The sequence below is a fragment of the Vicia villosa genome, linkage group LG2, assembly GCF_029867415.1.
Source record: "Vicia villosa cultivar HV-30 ecotype Madison, WI linkage group LG2, Vvil1.0, whole genome shotgun sequence".
In the NCBI taxonomy this organism is placed as follows: domain Eukaryota; kingdom Viridiplantae; phylum Streptophyta; class Magnoliopsida; order Fabales; family Fabaceae; genus Vicia; species Vicia villosa.
This window is the reverse complement of record NC_081181.1, coordinates 123156425-123177668: the sequence shown is the minus strand read 5'-3', so window position 1 is coordinate 123177668 and position 21244 is coordinate 123156425. Positions and strand designations below refer to the sequence as shown.

Here is a 21244-nt window from a genome sequence, read left to right as displayed (position 1 = left end):
ATAAACATCCTCTAGAGTAATAGTACACTCACCTATTGGAAGATGAAACGTGTGGGTTTCAGGCCTCCATCGCTCTTGTAAGGCAAGGATGAATTTTCTGTCTATGGTGTTGTTGTTAACTTTTATGATATGTCCGAAGCCACATGCTTGGAGATTCGGAATAATCCTCTCGTCGGGTTCAACGTAAGCGTGAGAACGTGTACGGAATCGGTCAACAGCCTAAGAACCACAAATAAATCGATTAAACTGGATATCATATACGCATAGATGTTTAGAAATAAATAAGTATAAACTTACAAAGGTCGCCAAATTCGCTCTAGTTCCTCTGTGTGTTTCACCCATGGTAAGAAGTTGTTGAGCCATTTTCAAGAACTCTTTAAGTTTTCTGCGGAATTGAAAATGCAAAGTGGTTTTTTGAAGAAGAAGAATATATGTTGGTGAAAAGAAAGCAAGTATATGAGAGTATTTATAGAGGGTTGGTGGTTGTTGATGTTAAGTGCATGAGGGCCAAGTGGTGAGCATGCATGTGATACAGATATCAAAGTGATAAAGATGGGTTCACATGCATTCTGTGTTGAAATGACCATGCATTCCCGTGTTTTGTGCTGACTTTGTCTAGGCATGCATTACACATCTGATTACATATTTGAAATAAAACTCTCTACCCACTCAACAATGGCCCCTCCGCAATACATTATCAACGCTCATATTTTTGGCGAGACCTATGACAACGAAGAAGTTGGTTTTCTGTTTAGAAACACTGAGGTTAAACGATTTTGTTTAAGCAGAAAAGCAAATTTCAGTTACTTCAAAGGGAGATTAGAGACGAAGCTTGCAATGGGTGGTGTATCCCAGATATTTTACCAATATCGATTTCTTCGTGGAGACAACCCGGTCAAGTTTATCCAAGTTGAGATCAAAGACGATGAAGACATGCAGAATATGTTTACCAATCATGAGTATTCTGGTTACGAATGCATAGAACTGTATGTTACTCTACCAGAAGTTCAAACCACACAAATGGTTGAGTCACAAGTCATTGATGCACTTGGAGACGAGCAAGCAGAGGTCGACGTTGTAGATGAAGAAGAAGAAGCACCGGAAATAGAAGTTGATAACCTGGTAAACGAGGAAAGTGAAGATGAACCGGAAGTTGTTGTACCACGATATCAAGTGCATATGCCTCCAGTGCACATGAGGAACCTGAATTTTGATGGGGATGACGAACCATCGATTGATATTTTCTATGATCCATACACCCAAACAGATCAACGGTTAAAAGTAGGAGACAGATTTCGTTCTAAGGAGGCATGTATCATGGCCATAAAAAGATTTCATATGGCAAACAATGTTGATTTTAGAGTTGATCGCGCCAATGTCGAAAGGTACAAAATTTACTGTAGTAACACTGATTGTGGATTCAGGTTGCATGCATCATACAGGAAGAGAAGTGACTCATGGGTTATAGGATATATTTCCCAAGATCACACATGTATTAACACAAATGTTTCACAAGATCACCGTAAGCTCAGTTATGACATCATTTGTCAAGAAATCTTGCCTCTATTTGAAAAAGATCCATCGTTAAAGGTGAAAACGATAATCTCTCATATTGTTGCAACGTACAACTACACTCCGTCTTATAGAAAGGCGTGGCTGGCGAAGACCAAGGCGATCGAAGTTGTGTATGGAAATTGGGAGGATTCGTATAAACGACTCCCACATTTCTTATATGCGCTTCAAATTTATGCTCCTGGAACTGTTACTATTTTAGAGACCCTTCCGGCGCAATCTCCAGACGGAACATCACTTCAAGGAAATGTGATATTCCACAGGCTCTTCTGGGCTTTCCGCCCATGTGTACAAGGATTTTCATATTGCAAACCAATTCTTCAAATAGATGGAACTTGGTTGTACGGAAAATATAAAGGCACCATGTTGATGGCTGTGGCTCAAGACGGAAATAGTAACATCTTTCCTGTTGCTTTCGCTCTTGTGGAAGGAGAAACTGCTGGAGGTTGGGGTTTCTTTCTCAGAAATCTTCGGACACACGTTGCCCCCCAACCTGGACTTTGCTTGATTTCAGACAGACATGCTGCCATCGAGAGTGCGTACAACAATCCAGCAAACGGGTGGCAAAACCCTACATCAACGCATGTTTATTGTATTCGACACATCGCACAAAATTTCATGCGGGAGATAAAGGACAGGGCTCTTCGGAAGACTCTTGTAAATGCCGGATATGCGTTGACGCAACCGACGTTCCAATATTATCGACAAGAAATTGTAGCGGCAAATCCAGATGCAGGCAGATGGGTTGACAGTCTTGCTAGAGAGAAATGGACCAGATCATACGACAACGGGAAGCGATGGGGGCACATGACTACGAATCTTGTGGAGTCTATGAACGGGGTGTTTAAGGGCATCAGACACCTTCCGATTACTGCCTTGGTGGAAGCAACATACTATAGGATGGCTTCTCTTTTCGCAAGAAGAGGTGAGCGTTGGAATGCAGTTATAGAATCCGGACAATTATGGAGCGAAACATGCGTCAAATTCATGAAAGAGCAATCTGCCAAAGCCAACAGCCACATTGTGACATCTTTCGATCGATTCAACCGGACCTTCAGTGTTAAGGAAACGATTGACCATAACGAGGGCCTTCCGAGACAACAATACAGGGTTCTTATAGATGAAGGGTGGTGCGATTGTGGAAAGTTTCAAGCCTTTCGGATGCCATGCTCTCATGTAATTGCAGCATGTTCGTATGCGCATCAAGATCCGTTAGCACTTTTATCTCCCATTTACAAGGCAGATACCTTGCTCGGGGTGTACAACAACTCATTTCAAGTGATGGCAAAGGAGGATTATTGGCCTACGTATGAAGGGGACGTGGTTTGGCATAATGATAACATGCGGAGAAAGAAAAGAGGCCGCCCGAACAGCACCCGGATCACAACCGAGATGGATCATGAGAAAATGGTACGAAAGTGTAGCATATGTCGTGAAGTCGGGCACAATAGAAATACCTGTCCTAACCGTGGATCAAATTCCACCAACAATTAGTTGTATGTCATCTGTATTTTTATTGACAATGTTTTTGTATTTGTATTAGTATTCGTAAATGTATTTGTATTTGTATTTCTATTTGTTATGTATTTGTATTATCCTTTATTAAATCAACTAGTTATGTCTTTGTCTCGTAGTGAAATTGTCTTCATGGCCCATACTGCCACTCTTTATTTTGGACAGTCAGTCAAATACGCATGCTTTCGTCTAGTCCCATCAAGTCAGTCATTGATCAGTGTGTCTGCATTTATCATACATGTTAGGCGTGCTTGTAAACAGTACGCAACATCATTAATTTTTTCTACCCACTACTATTATAAATTAGGGGCTCCTATGGTTGAGTATACACACAGATACACAAAATCCAAATACCAAACAATCACACAAACACAACCATGCCTCGCCGGACAACCACTAGGCCAGATGGATGTCACCGGACAACAGAGTTGCCGCCCCGGAGATCAACATGGCGTGCCGAACCTGAGCCGGAGTATCGCAGAAGGAACGGACATGTCATATTCTCCGCCGTCAAACCTCCCATGCCGGTTATGTTTTGGAATATCTCTTCCGTCGAGCAACTCAAGAGGACTCTCCTGAGATTTTTAGAGGGGGAGTACGAGGCCGGCGAACAGATAAGAAGCATCAAGAGGCTTAAAACAAGGGCCGATCCTGTGACTGGAGCAACGATAAGTTTCTGGCATAAGGTGGAATACGACATTGATGTCATTCAAATGATGCATGGACCTAATGACATTGTTTTAACCGTGGTGATTTCTTAGATGTTTTACTTTATCTTTTCTGTTGGTTATTTTCTATGTACCTTTTAATTAATCAATGAACTACTCTTTTCCGTGGACGCTCGACTTAACTGATTCACTGAACTTATTTATTTATGTTAAAAACCATTTTATTAATAAATAAAAAAAATTAAAAAAAAATAGTATATAAACAACAAAAAAAAAACAAATAAAAAAATAAAAAAAAAAGGAAATGGGAGTAGGCGCCACCCTAGGTGGCTAAAAACCAAAAAATCAACATTGATGCCACCCTGGGTGGCGCATATGTTGTGTCAATTTAGTGGTTGGCGCCACCTGAGGTGGCTCCTATGTGGAGACCACCTCTGAAACCTGGTCATATGCGTAATTTTGCCGAAAACATGGTTTTTGGTGTAAATAAATTATTAAACATGGTTATTTGGATTTTTTTTTCTATTTATGCTTGGTTGATTGTGGGTATTCCTTCCATGATAACTCCTGTATATGAGATTTTGGGTGACAAAATTGAAATTAACTTAAAGGTTAGAGTAATACGTCTATGAATTATACATGATCGCACAAATCCAACCGAGAATGGAAGTCTCCATATGCTTTTGCTTGATGAAAATGTATTATTTATATTATTGCTTGATGAAAATATATCCAGACCAGGCTATCAGTCCACGCGCGCTTCCTCGTCCTTGTCTTTAAAATTTTGACCTTCGCCCAAAGAATGGTTCGATGGTTGGAATGCCAAAATTTGATAGGATTTTGCGGACAATTGCAGCGTCCGTACGTTCGCTCAACCAAGTGCGCACATCTGTTTGGCCCATCCCAGACACCGCAAAACACTATCAAATTTTAACCTTTCGACCATAAAACTATTCATATCGCCCCAAGAACGGTTCGATGGTTGGAATGCCAAAATTTTATAGGGTTTTGCGGATGATTGCGGCGTCCGTACGTTCGCTCAACCAATTGCGCACATATATATATATATATATATATATATATATATATATATATATATATATATATATATATATATATATATATATATTCATAAATAAAAGGAAATCCTTTTATTTATGAATAGTGTGGAAAATTCATACAACAATTCGGAAAAAATCTGATACCGGAAAAAAAATTATTAGCTTATGCGTATGTTTTTGAAAAGTTTTTGGTTGCTCTGAATGATGTTTCATTTAGAACAACAAACCATAAGTGCAAGCTCAATTTGATGGGATCTACAAACTTATTTAAAGTGAATGCTCCTGAGATACATCTTCATCATTTTGAATTTATGCCATTTCTTAATATTCTATTTTCAACAAAAGAGAATAAGTTACTTGATGAGATTTATTATGATTTGTATGATATAATATATTCATAACTTTAAATTATAACTTATATTAATTTTTAAAAAATTTGTTTATTAGATATTATTGGTCATGTGGTCGAGAAAGATGGTATCAAAGAAATAGAAAAAAAAAAATGGTAGAAGGGGCAAAGTTATGGATATCACACTTGAGGATTTGGAGTGAGTTTTTTTTATTGAGAATGACTATTTAATTTTTTTATCATGATGTATTACTACCATGTAAAATAAAATAATTTCATTCTATATATTGTAGAAACAATAGAGTTTACTGTACTTTGTGGAGTGAATTTGCTGAAATGATGGAACAATTTTTGGAAAAACACGACTCTTCACATAGTGTCATCATCATACTTTAACTCTGTAAGTTGAAGAAATATTATGGTTAGATTATAAAATTAATTTACTATTTGTTGCATTTCATAAGCATAAGCATTGTTTTGAAGCTGTTGATCGCACTTTAAGGGGTATTCTTCGATCTTATAATAATGGAAGTTTATATATCTCATTTGGTGAAAAAGATTGTTTTTAGTGGAGATTTTCGCCAAATCCTTCCTATCATGCCTAAAGGAACTAGACAAGACGTTGTTCATGCTACGATAAATTCTTCTTATCTTTGGAATTTTTTTGAAGTTCTTACATTAACTACAAACATGAGACTTCTAACTGGAAGTTCAACGTCTGACATTAAAAGAACGAAATTTTCTCAATAGATTTTGAGTTGGAGAAATTAATGATGTAGATATCATAATCAATATACCAAAAAATATTATCATTCCAAGTTTTGGCGATGCACTTGCCGCTATTGTTCAAAACACATATCCAAATCTTTTTCAAAATATGACAGACCAGATATTTTTTTAAGATTGGGCTATATTGGCTCCTAAAAATACCATTGTTGACTCAATTAATGATTATATGGTAGATTTAATAAGTGGAAAAGAAATAATATATTTGAGTTTTGATTCTCCGTATTATAAAAACTCAAATGTTGATATTCCAGATGATGTATGCACTCTTGAAATTTAAACACAATTGTTTCTTATGGACTTCTAAATCATATGTTAAGATTAAAAATTGGAGTACCAGTAATGTTATTGAGAAATATTGACCAATCTTTAGGTTTGTGTAATGGAACACAATTCATACTTACAAAAATGAGAAAATACGTCGTTGAAACAAAGGTCATTTCGGAAAGCAATATTGGTCAAAAAGTTTATATCCCAAGGTTATTATTGACTCCTTCTGATAAAAGATCTCTTTCAAATATCAACGACACCAATTTCTTTTAGATGTTTCATTTGCAATGACTATCAATAAAAGTCAACGGCAGTCACTCAAACATGATGGAGTATATCTACCACAACCAATTTTTTCTAATGGACAACTATATGTTGTCATATCAAGGGTTACTTCAAAAAAATGGTTGAAAATATTTGTGACTAATGATGAATGTGAATATATAGATACAACATCAAATATAGTTTACAAAGAAATATTTAATGATATTCTTTAGTTACTTCATTTTTCTTTCTTCAAATTTATACATTTTAAATTATCATACTTTTTCCAATTTATTGACTTTCACATTAAATAATTAATAGTATAATTGCAAATATAATTTATATGACCTAAAAAAATTTATATGCAAATAACAAATTAAATATCAACTATTATTAAAAAAAAAAATTATTTCTAATATACCCCCGTGCGAATCCCATGTTGATAATCTAGTATATATTGTAAATTTAATCAAAATTAGGTAGGGTCTCTTTTGGTGAAAAAGATGTATAAATGTGACTTGAGACTATGCCCTTTAATCAATCTAAAACCTTACAATGAAGGGCTTGGATCCTCTCCTTTCATGTTTTTTCTCCAATTCTCTCCTTCATTTATTCCTCTCTATCTCTCTCATATATTTTATCTCTCTTATTTAATTTATAATTTTTTTTCATTTTCTTTTTCATCTTACACTTATTTTGTGTGAAGGAGAAGGGAGGAGGGAATGAGAGGATCCAAAGTGTACAATGAAAGGAGATTCACTTCAGAACTAACATTCAAGCTTATATTTTCTTAGTTCAGTTTTCTATCTCTTTTTGACAGAATATCAGTTTTCTACTTATCGCCTACCTTTATAAAGAAATAGATACAATTAACTTTCAGGAAAAAAGTATATTTGTAACATGTACATATCTATCAAATATAGTTTTTTAAGTTGTTACTTAAAGTAGACATGTCACAAATCATAACCTCAAATAAAATAATGTACAACTAAATCAATTTCCAGATACAAACTGAAACTACAGTATCTCGTCAATAAAAAGAAGATACAAACTACATTACAGATCTAAAGGAACCTTGATCACTATACTTCATCCCCTGGTAGCTATGGATTTTCCTCAGTACCACATCTTCATGGAGTAGTAATTCGTTCTATAAACGCTCTAAAGTGCAAATACAGCACCAAATCAGTATCTGTATGCTTGACAAAAAAAAAATCATACTTAACAACAACAACTGCTTTTGCCAGCCTTGAGGACCTCTGGTTTTTGGTTCACACAAAATTATACTGCATGTGCATATAGTTTCACAGCTTCCTTCCTCCCAGATCTTGGTGTAGCAGTTCTCACATGACAGTTTGATCTTGATTAGCTTTCCATAATTATCCCATTATCATCGTCGTCGTCCGTGGAATCTTCAGAGGATGTCGTCTTTGGAAAGAACTCTTCATTAGGGTACATTTGACTAAATAGCTGCAAGAATACCGCCGCCAAACAAGTAGCATTAGCGACATTGGTAATTATGGGTACTCAATTAACAATCATAACATGTTTTTGGTTTTTACATATTCATCGTGTCAAAGTAAATGCTTAAGAACACATATTTTGCCAACCCATTTCCCTATTTCTTGAGCAAAAATTGCAAGCAATTTAACCAGCTACTTTTTTTCTTTTCTTTCCAAATGTATTCCTAGTGGTATTTTTTCATATACATGAGTATCGAGATATTCAAGACAACTCAAGACAACAAGCTTAAAAGATAGTATCTAGCTATTGATTAACACTAAACAGTAACAACTTCTCATATAGACATACAGTGAAGAGTTAACAGAAGAATGATGAGAGCATACACACCTCCTCAGTTGCATCTATAAGGTCATTGTAGTTTAGATTTCCATCTGGTGTTGGAGCGGAACTAATAGCTTCAAATTTGCTCTGAAACAGAAATAAATACTTCGATTATGCCCATATCAATGTTACACGTGTGAATCGCATCTTTCCAGACGAAATTCTTAAGCCACTGCCTATTTCATGTAAAATATCTCATTGTTCGGGGTAAAAAAAACAGAAGAAAGACAATCACATGAGTCAAAACTCACGTGTTCAGCAAAGGAAATGATGCAAGGAACAAGTGCACATGTAATATGAGGGTAAGTTAAAATACACATCATAGAATAAAGAAATTTGTGAACAAGTCAGGACTAGAAGCACACCATAGTTAATTTTTGAACATAAATTGCACTCCAGAGCACAACGGCTTTTTTATCTTCACTGTCACTTTGAACGTTGGTTTCTGTGTTTCCAGATACAGGCAATGTAAAAAGAGCCTTCATGGATGCTTTTAGTAACTTCTTTCCTTCATCGGGATCATTGCACAAAGTGGAAAAATACAAAACAAAGCTGAGAAATAGAAGGAAAATATGGTCAGTTTAGTTCAAAAGTTCACTGCAAGGAAAATATAAGTGTTATTATTAGAAGTTAAACATGAACATAGTAATGTACAAGAGTAGAATTATAAATGCCAACCATGGGGGAAACTGTTACTCTCTTGAAGTCTAGGAATTTGCAACTAAAACCAATACAAACAAACAAAAATATGAATGACAATTAAATATTTTAAATGCTAGTTCTCGAGAGTACATTGACCAGGCCAATCTGGTTCACTCTCGCTGGTCTATTGGGCGTGTTTGTTCATATTTTATAGTTCGGGTTTCCATTTATGCTAGGAGCTATGCATTGGAGACTTAGTACCACATTATGTCTCCTTTGCAAATGGGCTCACATTGGGATGTCGGATGATGTGGAGTTGTGCGCTCGCCTGCTAGGTTCATTCACTTCGTTTCCCATTTGAGTGCACTGCAATCTTGCAACAACGAGTTTGGTCGTGTTTTTCAATTTGCGGGTTCATTTATGCTGGGAGCTGTGAGGTTGAGACTAAATACATCATTTTATACTACAAAGCACTATCATACAGCTGTTTCAATTTGGGTTTTTCAAAAACATCTTAACAAACTGAACTCAGTTACTACTCAACGATACTAAAGGTTTACCCTTCTCAGTTCTCAGAATAGGCATAACTTGAGAAACATTCTCTAGAGATGTAAAGCTTCCAGTTGATTTCTATGATCTTTCAGTTTTCTATGTGAAATACATTTTCCTCTGTCGAATGTTGGATGCATTATTGTGATAAAATAAAAGGACAAAGGGCTTTTGAGATGGGGTTTGGCTGCAATATTGAGTTTTGTTCCTTTGTTTAGACAGGGCTTGGAGGTCCACTCATGGACTGAAGCTAACTAATCTCAGAGCGTTTCTAATATGTTTTATGTAGAATCTGATCCAATGGTAGTTGTTAAGCCCTCCTTTCCATCTTTGTGAGGCTTTGGTTATTGAGATTTGGAGTTTGAACTCTAAGGCATGAATGTAAAGGGACTGTGCAGTTTAGTGTGCAACAAGGGACTTTGGATAAATCCTTTATCTTTTCTTTCTAAAGGATGAATTTTCATGTCGTTAACACCGTTGACATATTTTTTTTAATTTTCAATGTATTTATTAAAAAATTTAACACGTGTCAGTTAAGACTGTTTATGTGTTTGAAAACCCAGAAAATCCAGAACCAACAACCTTGGAGAAAAATGGGATGAAGCCATGGATGCAAGTTACTCTCAAATATGACAGTTTCCTAAACTAAGAAACTAATTGCATCAGACAAATCAAGAGGGGAAATTTGTAGTGTTTCTGAGGTTGAAGAACCATAAGTAAGACTGGAGTCCTCATGTTTGTGTACCAATATTGGCTAGGAGTTCAATTAATGCCAGTGTTTTTAGAAAACTCTAACTGAGAAAGAAAATAAATCCCACTTTCCCCTTGAAGAGGAACCATTTATATGTTTTGAAGGGAACCATTTATGGCTTTTGAAGATGATCAGATTTGGGTTTTGAAGCCGAATCATTTATATGTCTTGAAGGGAACCATTTATGGCTTTTGAAGAGGTGTTGAAGAGGGCAATAGGGTAAAAAGAATATAAAATAACTTACGTGCCCGCGGGACAAACTGCGAGATTTGATCCTATCTGAAGAGCTCTGACTGATGCAACCTGATCAGGATATAGAGCTAGAAGGAAGGGAGAAAAAAGTCAATTTCTTTTTCATGTTTAATATGCCCCTGATTAAAAAAATGCAGAGATTTAATCTGTCTTACATCTAGGAGGATACACCACAGAGCAATTTGACACATCTGGCTTTATGGAACTCCTCGTGATGCATATTCCTCTTGCCACCATTCCTTTAGGAGACAACGACTGTGCTGATGGAATTGTGAAGGACGGATCTAAGATTAGCTGATGGCTATATAAATCCTGACCCGAAGCTAATCTAACACCTTTATACGACTCGGTAACCTGCAATATTTGTTTAAAAATGAAAAAGGTGAAATTGCTTTGCAATTGGGAAATATTTAACATTTCAGCCTCGTCTCTTCTCAATCATGGTATATTATATGATTATTAACATGTCAAAGAATTATTTCTGTACCTTATCCATAAGCAGAGAAATAACCGGCATTCGGAGAACCTGATTCACAAACGTTTAAGATGTAAATAAGCATATGTGTTGAATAAAACTACAATATGCAAGATTTAAAGAGAATGGAATTAAGGTAGTTATAAACTTTGAGAACAAGCCTCATAAATCCCCTTTAAAACTTACATAAATGCCACCTTTGACAGCCGCACGACGACAAAAAGCTTGTGGTAGTTCTCCTTCACCGTATATAGGATAAATCAAAGCCCCCGGTGCACTGGGAAACCTTGAAGAACAAAGTTAAGCAAATTTATAAATTATTGATAGGGATCCCTTAGTTAAAAAATCAAGGCAAATGTAACACGTGAAATGAAACAAGGTGAATAAGAACTCACCTTCCAACAGATGAGCTGTATTGAGCTAAACGATCTATTCCATCTTTTGTTGTAAGTAACTCTTTACAAACCTCGCTATTTTCTTGATCAAAATCTACCATGGCTATAGCATACAAAAGAATCCTATTGAAGACAAAGAGGATTTACCTTAGCTTACTGACACAGGTCAACAGGTTATGCACGCACTATAAACAGTTAGGCTTAACATACTTTATTCAAAAATACCAAATAAAAGATGAGAGATATAGTACTCTTTGTAGCACAAGAAAAATATATACAACACCCCGCCAGAGTATACAAGCTGAGCTACTCCCAAACATCACGAGATTTTAAATGTTTGGTGGGAGGAAGACAGTTAAAAGAATTAAAAAACAAGTCTAGCATCAATTCACCGATTGCTGCAGGGAGGGTGTTCAAAAAAATCTCTACTCTAATAGTATTCCAGTGGTGTAACATAACATCACAAAGTTAAGCAATTTCCAACTGCTTATGTCCAGGCAATTGTTAAAATGACTAGTGCTAAGAGTAACATGGAATTGCAGAAACTACCATCTCCAGAACTTTAGTAATTATCAGATAACAAATCATTACCATCCATAAATCAAGTCAACTATGGTCTATGAAGTTATGCAGTCATCTCAAGACTAATACATTAGCATAAACATACTATAGAACACAACCATGAAAATTTCCAAAGCTTATGTGCGGAAATTAAGCAAACAGATTCATATACATAATATAAAGTAAATCAATCCTCACTAGGAAATGGAAACGGTAAATACGCTTTTATCTTTGGCGGCAACCCGGTTTTCTCCAAGAAACTAACAAAAGGACTCTCCATGTCTTCCTCTGAAATCCTTCCATCCTCATCATCACCACCCAAGTGTTTCTGAACAAGCTTGAAGAACTTCATCAACTGGTTTTTTTCCTTAAGCGAAAGCTTCTTGTCTCTAAAAATGGCTCCACGTGAATCTGGCACGTTAACCAAACCCTCACTTGCGTTGTACACGAGACTCGTGTCGATGCCTTTGAACTCCAAGTACTGTGCAGCACCTGATTTCAATAATAAGTCGATTGTCTTGTCCGCGCTGAACAAAGCCCTAGGTCCTCCCAAATCGAGGTTGAACTTTCTCGAATTTTCTAGAAGAAACGTGGATTGGTCGACTGAATCGCATGAAATGAGCTCAGCGCTGGATATAAGAGGTTGATGTATGAGGTTTATGACGGCGTAATCGGAATCATCGCTTGATGATGCGGCGGCGGTGGAGGATTTGGGAGGGGAATTGAGGTAAGAGGTGATTTCTTCTAGAGAAAGAGAAGCAAAATGGCTGCCGTAGAACGAATTAGGGTCAAGGTGGAGGACTGTCTTTCCGACGGCCGATGCGGCGGCGGCGATAATCGATTCGGAAAGGCCAGTGCCGATGATGATGAGATCGAAGTTCACCGGGTCTATGGGAGGGTATGAAGAGGACTCTTCGGATTCAGACATGGCGACAGCGGCGCGTGTAGATTATTCGCCGTCTGTGCCGTGAAAGAAATCAAAGAATCGGCGGCAAAGTACTGTTTGGAAGTTGTTTCACATTGAATTATTTTTCTTTTTATAATTTTGGGGAGGGGTGGCAAAACGCGTCTCACCCGTTGGGCATGCCCGCATTTTTGCACAGGCGGACCAATATTTTAGGCCCTCACTCTGCAGTGTGACCGTCACGTCTCACCCCGTTCTTTATGCGGGCACGTTTAGTAACATAAAATTTGTTTTTTAGGTTTAAAAAGGGAAGTGTCCGCGTGTTTAGCCCGCCTCACTCTCATTTTTTAGCGGAGTAGACTAAAATTTTAGACCCACAACCTCAACTATGAACACTATGTTCCACCTCATTTTTTTGCGCGCTTTTATGTAGCCGACTTAAACGAGACGGACATGCCCGTTTGTCACTCTAATTTTGGGAGTGTTACTTTGTTTATTCAATAAAAAGATGTGTTATTTTTGTAATTTAATTGATGTGACAATTAGTTTACTTTAACTTTTTTAATTTAATAATATTTAAATGATTATGATAAATGATATATATATTAGTTGTTTAAAAAACTTGTATAGGTATATAATAATTAACTTATTTTCTAATAAAAGATTTGAATCTAATTTTTTTTTGGCTTTATACCACCGGTTTAGTCCGGTTCGGGGGTTTGTTCTGGCATCAAGTGGTTTCATCCTCTTCCGATCGCAGTTGCGGAGATCAAACTATAGTTCTCTCTACCAAGTCCAGCGCCAATCACCACTGGACCAACTAACGATTGGTAGATTTGAATCTAATTAATGTACCCACAATGTACAAGATTTTACACGCGTGGTTCAAGGTTATTAATTTTTTATTAATATTTACTTTTATTTTATTTTAAGAAATTTTAAGGGTAACGGCAACGCAAACGGGTGTAAATTTGTAATTGAATCCGTTTGGACTTGTTGTTTGTCAAAAAAAAAGTTTTGAACCTATGATATTTTCATCGGTTTGGTTTGGTTTAGTTTTTAATATTTTTTAAAAATGGAACCAAAGCAAACTAACACGTTTGGTTTGGTTCGGTTGATCGGTTTACAATGTTTTTTTTTAAACATTATATTCATCACCGTATTCTCCGCTCTCGTGTTTTTCGGTGTATGATATACTATTATTTTTAAAATAATACATCTCATGTTAGTTATTTCATGCTCTATAATTACAAACAAATTACAAGTTGTTATTAATCCATACGAAATAGTGAGATAATTTTCATTGCGTCGTGAAATAAGTTCACTCTTAAATATAAAAGTTAACACTTGGTATCAAAATGTTGGAAAGTTATTTGAAAGCTTAACAAATAAAACACACGTCAATTAACATGTTTCACACCTCAAACACACATCAAAACTATTTTGTAACAAGACTAGAATGAATTTCTTTATAGAAGAAGAAACAGAAAAGGTAAAAATAAAAATTAATGGAGAGAACTTGAACATGAAGAAGACGTCCATAACATATCAGAATGACGGTAGTGAGAGCAACAATGGTAGCGGGCAGCGAGAACATAAGTTCAGTGAAAATAAGTTTTTTGTGACTTATGGCTTCTACTTTCTATGTTTTGGAGTTTAGTTATAGATGTGTCTTTTACTGAAAGAAAGAAAGTGTAAACAAAGATGGATAATGGATGAACAGATAAAAAATGTAGACTTAATGATGGGTGGAATAAAAGATTTAGGGTGTAATTATTTCTATTGGTTTGGTTCATCGGTTAGGCGGTTCCTAAAAACTAGGACCAAGAACCGAATCAAACCACATTGGTTTTTATTGGTTCGGTTCAATTTTAAATTCGAACTAGTAATAATTGGTTTTGTTTTGGTTTGGATTGTCGGTTTAATTAAATTTTCTGATTCGCTTACACCCCTACTTGTGCCTTAGGGACACAAGTTAATATTTAAATGAAGAAATATTGTTTTAAAAATTATGCATTGATTTTGATAAAAATATATTTCTTCGAGTCTCAATTATAAGCAACAAAAAATTTAATGATATTAAATATAAGCAAAAGTTATCGGTAATTATATTCATTCTCACTATTTCAAATATATTCCTATTATTTTTCATATTTCCATGTTTTTAATGATTTTCAAAGCAAAAAGTATGAACATTAGGGTGTGTTTGGTTCGGGGTAGATGGAGGGGAGGGGAGGGGAGGGGAGGGAATATTTTTAATTAAATGTGTTTGGTTCAAATTTTATGAGGAGAGGGGAGGGAAGGGGAGGGGAGCAAAATCCCTCCAAAACACACTTTTTGCGTTCCCCCAAATCGGAGGGATTTGGAGGGGAGGGGAGGGAATCTCAATTTTAATATTTTAAAAGTTATTATAATTACTATAATATCTTCAGTTTAATTTTAATATTTTAAAATTATTCATTTTCTTTTGTATTATTGCTCTCTTCTGTGTGATTTTTCTCGATTGCTTCTATCAACTTATTATAATTATTCTCTACCTTCAAATTATTTTGAAATTGTTGTCCTTAATATAAATCATAATCATTTCACTTTTTTGATTTTTTTATAACTCTTTTATGTTTATTTATGTTTTTTTTTCTAATTTTGTTATGTATCCTATCATATTTTCTTTTATATCAAATTTTAAATTTTTCATTTTAATTTATTTATTTATTTTATTAAAAAGTTTAAACTATTTATATTTAATAATAAATTATTTTATGTATTTTATGTGTTAAATAATTCATTACGATTTCAAAGTTGTTATCAACATATAGTTTAATTTGTTTTTGAACATTTTATTCAAATTAAGTGAACTCAATTTTTTAACGTTATGTAGTAAATTATAACTTTTTAGTCACTCAATATTAAAAATTTTACTAACAAAAAAATATGTATAAATTTTTCACATTTGAATATCATATTGTAACACTTATATAAGTAATAAGGATAAAAATGTAAATTATTAATAAAACCCCTCCCCTCCCCTCCTGAACCAAACATATTTTTAATTAAAATCCCTCCCTTCCCCTCCCCTCCCCTCGTTAGAACCAAACACCCATCTGATTAAAAAAATCCCCTCACCTCCCCTCCCCTTCCCTCCCCTTTACTAAATTCCCTCCCCTCCCCTCCCCCTCATTTGAACCAAACACACCCTTAGAAAAAGTGTAAGACTTAAATATATTTAGATATTTTTCTTAAAAGATGGACTTTTTTGTAAAGTTATTTATATATGAGACTGAAGAGAGTATAATTAATTTTTTATTGTTTTTTTAAATACAAACAATCTTTAAGAGGGTTTCTTAATTTGTGCTTTTAAGACACAAGTTACCATTGCATTATCTTTATTTTAATTAGGGTTAAATATATTTTGGGTCCCTATAAAATTAACATATTTTGTTTTTGGTCCTTATGAAAAAAAAGGCTTATTTTGGTCTCTACAAAATTATTATTCACGTAGTTTTAATTCTTGTTGATAAAACAATGTGTATTTTTGAATGATTGTTTTACAAACAAGTTTATATTGTTATAAAAAGTTTATAAAAAAAAACTCAAAAATTAATTTCTAAGATGATATTTTCATTACTTTTATCATTATATTTTAAAATTTTAAAAATTCATAGTTAATTCTTGATTATAATATTTGATAAATAAACATTTGACAGAATTCTAAACATGTAGGAAAAATATTATTCAAAAATTTAAAATTAAAGGGTGATTAAATAATATTTAAATTTTTTGAATATATAATTTCTAAATTGAGTTATTATAATTTTTTGAATATTAATATATATTCAAAATCACATAATTTTTTAAATAAATATATCTTTAAAATGACTTTATAGGATATTAATTTAAATATTTTTAAATGTATATATTTTGAAAATTTTAATTTAAAAATTTATAGTAAAAAATAAAATACTTAAAATGATATTTTGTAAAAAAAACTATTCGAACTAATTTTTTATTTGAAAATTTTTTTAAAAAACTTTATTTATTATATATATATATATATATATATATATATATATATATATATATATATATATATATATATATATTAAAAAATATTTTAATATCGAAAAAAACTTTTAGTATCTTATAAAAAACTATAAATACATTTTAAACATGATTTAAATTATTTATTTTGACAAAATTATTAAGTGAAGTTTTCAAAAATCAAGAGAAATAGAGTGTTTTCGTAGTCACTCTTATTAATAGGCTTCAAACCTTTTAGTCCTGGGTCGAAGATGCCTGTTTAATCTAATATCTATGTAATAAAACAACATACGTTGAAAATGTCCACTAAACCTCTCTTAAACCAAGTTTATTTTTAACTTAATTACAAGAGCGATCTTGACTATGTATCCATTGGTTGATTGATATAAGCCCAACATTAAATGTGGCCTATTTGTCATTTTCTTATATTTTGATTTTTTTTACACGTGCAACACGAAATGCAGAAGATAAATCGTTCACTCTCCTCATTGCATTGATATTTTGATGGAAAGACACTCAAATTCAAATATTTCTATTACATCAATGTAATTTATCTTGATTTAATAAACCTTCCCTCTCCTCAATGCATTGAGTAGTGAAAGGGCACATTGAGAGTTGGAGTTATAAACCCATCTCTTTAACATTGATTCCTCTCTATCTATCATTCAAATTACACACTTCTTCTGGCTAAAATTCTCTCTTCCATCATTAATGTTTCAACCTATCATTCAAACAAGAACTCCCCCTTCCATCTCTTTCTTCGCGGAGACTCTGCACCGTCGGTGAGTCCCTTTTATGTTTTTTCAATTTTAACCTAGTGTTTGTTCTTGAATGGTGTTACTTGTTTGTTTTTTTGCAAAAACCATCAATTTTGTTATATGTGTTATTCAAAGCTTGAATAATGTTTAAGGGCATTTCATGATTCATAGCTGCCATAGGTGTTGTTCACTCTGTTTTGAATTATATAGAAAGTTGAATGTCCATACATTGGACTGTGCGGAAAAGGTGATATATTTCTATGTTGCAATTGAAATTTGTTTAACGTTTGTCTTTCTTTGTTGATTCAGTTTTACATGTCAAGCTAATGGTACGACCAGTTAAAGTTGTTAGGGATATAAACGACTCCAAAGATTTGTAGAAGATTGTTGTGAGGTGTGAAGATTTACGGTCTGTTACAAGTGCCTATAACAAAGAGCATTTGGAAATGGTTTTGATTGATGTAAAGTTATGTTGATATGTTTCTTCTATTTAGTTTATTATTACCTTTCGATCGTGTTCGTGACTAATGTGTCTTCGATATATTTGATTTTTTAATGGAATATGATCCAAGTAATTGTACCACCGCATTTGGTTACGAAATACCGATATGCTTTTGCAGTTGGAAATACCTACATCATGCAGAATTTCAAGGTTTCCAATAATGATTTCTCTTTTAAATCAACCAGTCATAGTTATAAGTTGGTATTTTGTGGTTCAACTTCTGTAAAGATTTCATATTTGCCTGACATACCTGTAAATCACTTGAACTTGATTAGTTTGACATCCATACTTGATGGAAAGTTTTAACCTAATGTGGCAAGTCTGTCATATAAAATTGTTTAATTTGGTATTTATTTTGTACATTTTTCCAGTATTATATAAATAGTTTGATTTTTCGCTAGATATTATTAAAGGAGTTACTGAGATCAAACAGACCCAAATGAATGTTAAAAAAACATAAACAAGACAAGATTGTCTTCACTGTAACTGATATGAGGTAAACACTTATTATTCTACGATTTGCTTTTGTATTTCATTTAGAATTATTTGTGTTTACATATTTATCTTAATAATATACTTTATCCAATATTTTGATGTGTAAGTCATTTGTTCAATGTACTCTTTAGGATGATGATAATGTGGTTGTACTTTTGTGATGTAGGAGGATTGCGCGTATTGAAGAAGGAATCACGTGTCGGAAAATATTTTAATATTTAAGCAATTTATATTTTATTTGTTTTATTTAATTTTTTTTGGATTAAAGGCCCAACAAGATTTTTTTTTGTTTTTTTATTTAAAGACCTTTGCCATGGCCATAAGTAGAGTTGTCAAAATGGGCTAGCCCGTATGGATCGGCCCGCTAGTCCCGAAAAATCATAGGACGTGGGCCTTAAAATTAGAGCCCATATTTTTCATGGCCTTTTTAGCGCAGTCCTGAAAAGCCTACTACCCATTAGAGCTAGCCCATATGGGTCGTGGGTAGCCCATTAGGCCCCGTATAATTATAAATTTAAAAAATATATATTAATATTTATATTATCTCACTCCAAAACAGCATATTCATTTTTCTCACTTCACTAAATTTTATCTCTATTTTATTCAATCTTTCTCTTTTAAATATTATACATTAATATAATCAACATTTTTTCATCGTATTATATTAGTTTTTTGGCAAAATACTCTTTTTGGTCCCTTATGTTAACTTCAGGGTTCATTTTGGTCCCTTAACTTTAAAAAGTGTCACATTGGTCCCTTAACTCTTCAAAATGTGTCATTTTAGTCCTTTTTGTCACATTAGCGACGGAAAAACTCAAAAATCGGTCGCTATTTCCGTCGCTAATATGACAAAAAGAACCAAAATGATACCTTTTGAAGAGTTAAGGGACCAATATGACACTTTTTAAAGTTAAGGGACCAAAATGAACCTCGAGGTTAACATAAGGGACCAAAAAGGGTATTTTGCCTAGTTTTTTCTTATAATAAAAATTCAAGTATTGTTTTATACAATTTAGACATATATTGTATTTACAAACACATTATAGTATTTATAAGAGATAACATAGTACTTAAAATGTATTATGTTTAAAATAACACAATTTTTAATTTTATTTATAATAAATATTATGGAGTTTTTATATTAATTTTTTAAATAAAAAACTCATTTAGGGCCGGGTAGCCTGAGGCCCATATAGGGCCGGGCTTGGGTAGTAAATCTCAAGTTAATATTACATAGGGCCCTTTTGGCCCAACCCTAAAAATCCCAGGGCCCGTCAGGACCGGCTCGTTTAGGGTCGGGTAGCCCATTTGGACAACATAAGGATTATCTTTCATCTTTCATTATAATAAAATCTAAACTTTTCTTTATTTCTGGTAAACTCTGGAGCTTATCTACCGTTTTTCCGCTTGCAACTGTTTTCATTCAAGGTTTAGCGCTTGCTATTCCTTTAGGGCTTCTGAGTGCGTCATTTTGCATAATGCAAGAACCAAAAGAGCTTAAGGTATTGTTATTTGATTCAATGAAATTCTAATAAAATCATTAACTACCATATTCTAATGTACACGTGTATATGTGGTTTTCCATTGAATGTATCTAATGTATGGAATGATACAAGGTTGACAATCAGTGATGTTAGCATATTTGAAATTAAGCAGTTGAAATAAATGTGATTGAATTGTAAAAATTAAAATGTCTTATATGTTATATTAGTTATTTACTCTTAAATGTTGAATGACTTTTATGTTTTGCCTTATTAATCCTAGTCTGAAAGGGGAGATTCTTTTGTTATCTTCGTCCAGTTTGCAAGTTGAAACGACCCAAACGCCCAATTTTCAGAATTTGATAAGTTTGTATGGAAAGATGAAATACTAAGTCTTGCTGAAATTACCAATCATTAGCATATATGTTAATTTTCACACTTGGATACTTTATATTTCAGTTTCCTCAAGTTTAACCTTTAGCCATATATTCCCAAGAGACAACGTGTGCGACTATTGCAATGTTATAAAAATTTGAAGGTGGCCAATCTGGATGGTATTATAATGGCTATGTTGAGTATACAAAAAATGTTGCACTTAAAAATGAAAAGTTGAAGTGTGTTGCAAATCACAAAATAGATTAACCAGTTCCAAGATACGAGTTTGAACCATATTTGTTATTACTCTTCATAATATGATCTTATATGTTGTGTCTGAAACCTGTGTTCATAAATCAATTTTTTTATAGGTACAAACTTGAATTTTTGGCTAAGGATGACAAATATATGGCGAGGTTTGTATTTTAGGGCATCGATTGTGTGAAGTTGATTGAAAAATATGCAATTCAGCTGAAAAGAGAGTTGGCCAAGGTACTTTATTCCATATGTTCAACACGTTTTATTTAGTTGATGAATTATCAATAAAACATTGTATTAATTTAAGGTGGTGAAGATAACTTCCAGGAATTTCCTTATGCACTTGATCAATTATTGAAAAAAGAGTTGGCAATTAGAGTTGTCTTTCAGCCAAAGTACGAGAGATTGTCTATTATTGGTTTTGGAGACAACGAAGAATCGCGTAATAAAATAAGGAACAATTTCAAAAGTGAAGAGG

The 21244-nt window shown here is 33.7% G+C and overlaps 1 protein-coding gene across 1 annotated transcript; it reads right to left on the bottom strand.

Annotated features, from left to right (window-relative positions):
* Nucleotides 1–7436: 7436 nt before the first annotated feature.
* On the bottom strand, nt 7437–12979 carry LOC131651960 (rab escort protein 1). Its single transcript, XM_058921708.1, has 9 exons — nt 12177–12979; nt 11395–11517; nt 11186–11285; nt 11012–11050; nt 10680–10878; nt 10517–10592; nt 8696–8882; nt 8337–8417; nt 7437–7955 (listed from the first exon to the last, which is right to left on the bottom strand). Exons 1-9 carry the CDS (start codon nt 12881–12883, stop codon nt 7851–7853), a joined length of 1617 nt encoding a protein of 538 aa, XP_058777691.1. The 5' UTR covers nt 12884–12979; the 3' UTR covers nt 7437–7850.
* Nucleotides 12980–21244: the final 8265 nt, after the last annotated feature.